The following is a 3,932-nucleotide window of genomic DNA, read 5'->3' on the forward strand; positions in this document are numbered from 1 at the left end:
ACTCATACACATGAAATAAAAATAAATTTTGGAAAAACTAGAAATCATGGAAAAATAAATCAGAAGTAGAGCTGAAGAGTTAAGAGTGGTCAGGAGCTCAGACTATAGGAAAATAAAGAGTAACTTGTAGTGTCAGTAGATCACACAAACAGGAGAACTGAGAGATATAAACTGATATCAGGAGATTAGAAACTGCAGGTTTTTAGTTAAGAGAAAGGTAGAATGCTCTGAAAGTGGTGACAAAAACCAAAAGGCTATCTATCCCAACTCTAGACATCTAGGCTGAGGTTGATAGAAGAAAAAAATGAGAGAGCAAAAGGGAAAGCAGTGATGAGGGACAGCTGCATTTCAAGGTGATAACAGAGTATTCTGCTAGTAACAGACCATGAATTCCAGAGAGCACAATGAAAGGTTTTCAGGAACTTAGGTGGGACATAGAGTAAAAACCAGAGAACCTTATAGGGATTGAAATATGGACAATGGCGAGAGACTTGAGAATCTGAAGCTTCCTGTGATAATGAAAAATGGGCAAAATATTTGATTCAGTAGGTTCATGACATATGCCAAGGTTAGAATTACAGAGGGGTATGAGAATGGGTACTATTAGGACTAATTTTTACACCACTGGTGATAGTAAGATGGTAATACAGAATGCATGTAGAACATTATTCCACAAGCAAGATTCCTTATAACTTCAGTTAACAGGGTAGGTCTATGGCTTGTATAACAAGGGACTACTATTTAATATTATACAGGTCACAAGTGCTTGGTGTTAATAGTTTTTCCTTACTCAAAACCCACAAGCTAGTAATTCAAGGACCACAACTCCAACAAGTATCTGAATAGTACCTCTAGTTCTGATATCACCCATTTAGAAATGGATAGAATAGATATCTTGTTTCTAAAAGTTAATGTGGCAGAAGCTGTGAAAAATTACTAACACTAGTTGAGCGTAGTGAAACACACCTGAAATCCCAGCACTCAGGAGGCCACTGCTGAAGTTCCCTGTGCTGGCTTAATCTATACAGCTAGTTCCAAGCCAATCAGGGATAGTGAGACCCTGTCTCAAAGAAACAATAACAACAATAAAAGATTCACTGACATTAAGAAAGATGCAACCAGATTGAGTGCCACCTAATGGATGGAAAAAAGTCACAGGGAAATGAAAAACACCCTTAAGATTCTTCTTGAAATCTTGAAAGGGATTACTTTGTTCCCCTCCATAGGCTCCTATTGAAGCCTAAAACCAAAACAAGAAAACCAGGCAAGAACAGGAGACAGGCAAACACACCTGTTGGTGCCCACAGTTCTGACTTTTGGGGACAACAGTAACAAGTTTGGGATGAAAATGGCCTCAGAACCTAACTAGACTATTGCCTCTTTTTAATAGAGACTAAAATGAAATTTAAGTACTAGATATGTTCCCAAGGAGTTAAACAGCAGTATATACAGAATCCATGATTAAAGGCCAGGAGAACAAAGTATCAGCTATGATAACTACAAAGATAATGGGAGTGAAAGGACAGTACCTATAAACGTGAACTCAATACATTCCCGAGCAAGGAATAAATTAAGTAAATTTCTGATTTACCAGAAGTAGAGCTGAGAAACAAGAAACAAAATCTGTAAGAGAATGTGTAGGAGAACCAGTCATTTCAACTTTAGGACCAGTTCTCCTCTCTTAGATCTTCTCTTAGTAAGAGGTGCACGTATTCTGTTTTCTTCCTTGTCTCTTTTCCTTCCTTCCCTTCTCTTTCTTTGTGGTGCAAGGGATTGAAGCCAGGGCCTCACACGTTTGGTAAGTGCTCTACCACTTGCAGATATCCCCAGCCCTTTACGTTTATTTCAGACATAAACTTGCCCAGCGGACCAGAACCAGCAATTCTGTTTCATCCTTCTGAGTAACTGGGATTACAGGTGTGGAACACCAGGCCAGATAGAGACACATATATTCTTGAACTTTAGCAAAGCAATGGTTGGCAGCATCTCTAACTATAAGAGGCAGATGTGCAGAGTGAGGTCATTTTTCTTCTTTATTACGTATTCTTTAAAGCAGTTGACAGGCATACAGGAATTTTTAAGTATCAGTAAAACGAGCATATTTAACAAATAGCAGAAAGTTTTTAGGATGTGAGGAAATGCAATATGAAGAAAACCTAGTGTCCACATAACTTCTGCACCAACACTGACCAGCTGCTGTGCTAAAGTCACCTCAGCAGGGCTTCTACTTAAGCATGGTTTATTTCCCCACCTGGCTAGTTTTGCTAAGGTTGACTACACTACAAGAATACACCTCTTCTTCTACAGCCCCACGTAACTCAGAAAGTAAACCTACTTCCCCTAATCTCACATTGTTCCCTTTTTTTTGTACTCATAAGAGCCACTGACAACTAAAGGACATTTGTGCCTAAATGAAATGGTTACTAAAGCAAGTCTGCAGTTTTTGTCAGTATCTAAACTTTCTGAGGCTCCCAAAGCAAGCACACATTTCTGGGAAGCAAAGAACTAGAACAAAAACTTAAAAGTCGTCTATGTAGGCTAGAAAAGTTATTTAACTCATATCTCTATTTGGAAGGTAGAATGTTCACAGCACAGTCACTAGTATTTATCTCATTTAACTGTACTATCAGTATTAAGACTATGAGAGATTTGTAAACTGACACTTGTTTTGGTATCAAAATTAAATTAGAGGCAGGGGGTAGCTCAATGGAGACAGTTCCTTGCACTAAGGCCCTAGGTTCAATCTAAAGCACAAAAAAAACCCCAAACCAAACACTGAACTGGCTCAATATTCAATTTAGTTCTCAATGACTATGTCTGAAAAGGATTTCTGAAAAGAATTAAGGATGAAAGTCTTTTACTGATATACTAGTAAAATCTAAAGCACTGGAAACAAAGTAAACCTTGCTGCCATGAAGAGATCTGGGTCCTCTGAAACTTCACTTCCCAAGTTTTTTTGTTTTTTGGGTTTTTTTTGTCTTTTTGAGACAGGATCTCCCTATAGCCCCGGCTGTCCCGGAACTCACTATGTACACCAGGCTGGCCTTGAACTCAACAGAGATCTGCTTGCCTCTGCCTCCCAAGTGCTGGGATTAAAGGTGTGTGCCACCACTCCTGGCTTCTGAACAGGAATTACTATTTATATAGAAGCCATGAACTGGAAGTCAAAACTGAATCTGGTCATGTAACCTCAGGATAGCTCTCTTAACTATTCAGTCTGTATTTGCTACAGAGCAGAAGGAACACAAGTATCCACCTGTTTCATACGTGAAAACTGTAGACCACCATACATATGTAAGGGAATAGTACTATTACTTGAGTTGTCACTCATCCTACAAAGAAGACAACATATATGAAAGCTTCCACTTGAAATAACCTTCTTCTGTTAGTCAACACTATAGCTACTGGTCTTTTTGGACTCTAGGAAAGTGAAAAGCAAAACTAGAAAATCAATCAACCCTCAACCTCTACTTTCCATTTGCTGAACACAAATTCCTTCTCAGTTGTTGAATCCTTTTCTCTAATATTCAATGGACCCAACTAAAAGGCTCTTTTGCATTCTTACCTTTGGAAGCTGCATGAACAAAAGGCCAGGAGAGCAAAGCATCAGATATAGGAAAGAAATAGAAGAACAGGAATTACACATGGTTCTTTGCTGTTGTATAGTTCTTTAGTCACCCAACCTGTCAAAGCATCATCTTGATCCCTACAAGTAAGTACTCTGATCTGGAGCTAGCACTTTAAGACAGGACCACAATCTATTCAAGATCACTATATCAAAATGGGCCCAAACTGAGCTTCTGGCATTCTAACCTCCTATCCCTGGTAGTTATATGGACACAAAATACCTACATGCAACAGTTCTTTTTCCCAACCCCAGGATCCCTATAAACAAAACATCCTTTACTCAGAATGGGGCGGGGGGGGGGGGG

General features: G+C 39.1%; 1 protein-coding gene across 3 annotated transcripts in view; it reads right to left on the reverse strand.

Annotated features, from left to right (window-relative positions):
- Diaph1 (diaphanous related formin 1) overlaps window positions 1–3,932 on the reverse strand; it is a 103,411-nt gene that overhangs the window by 49,402 nt on the left and 50,077 nt on the right. For all 3 annotated transcript variants that reach the window (XM_017798806.2, XM_017798805.2, XM_008835505.3), the window contains one exon: window positions 3,566–3,574. In XM_017798806.2, coding sequence (XP_017654295.1) covers window positions 3,566–3,574 — 9 coding nt within the window. The remainder of the gene's footprint in view (window positions 1–3,565; window positions 3,575–3,932) is intronic.

Source organism: Nannospalax galili, unplaced genomic scaffold (genome assembly GCF_000622305.1).
Source record: "Nannospalax galili isolate Female #2095 unplaced genomic scaffold, S.galili_v1.0 scaffold1077, whole genome shotgun sequence".
NCBI classification, from domain to species: domain Eukaryota; kingdom Metazoa; phylum Chordata; class Mammalia; order Rodentia; family Spalacidae; genus Nannospalax; species Nannospalax galili.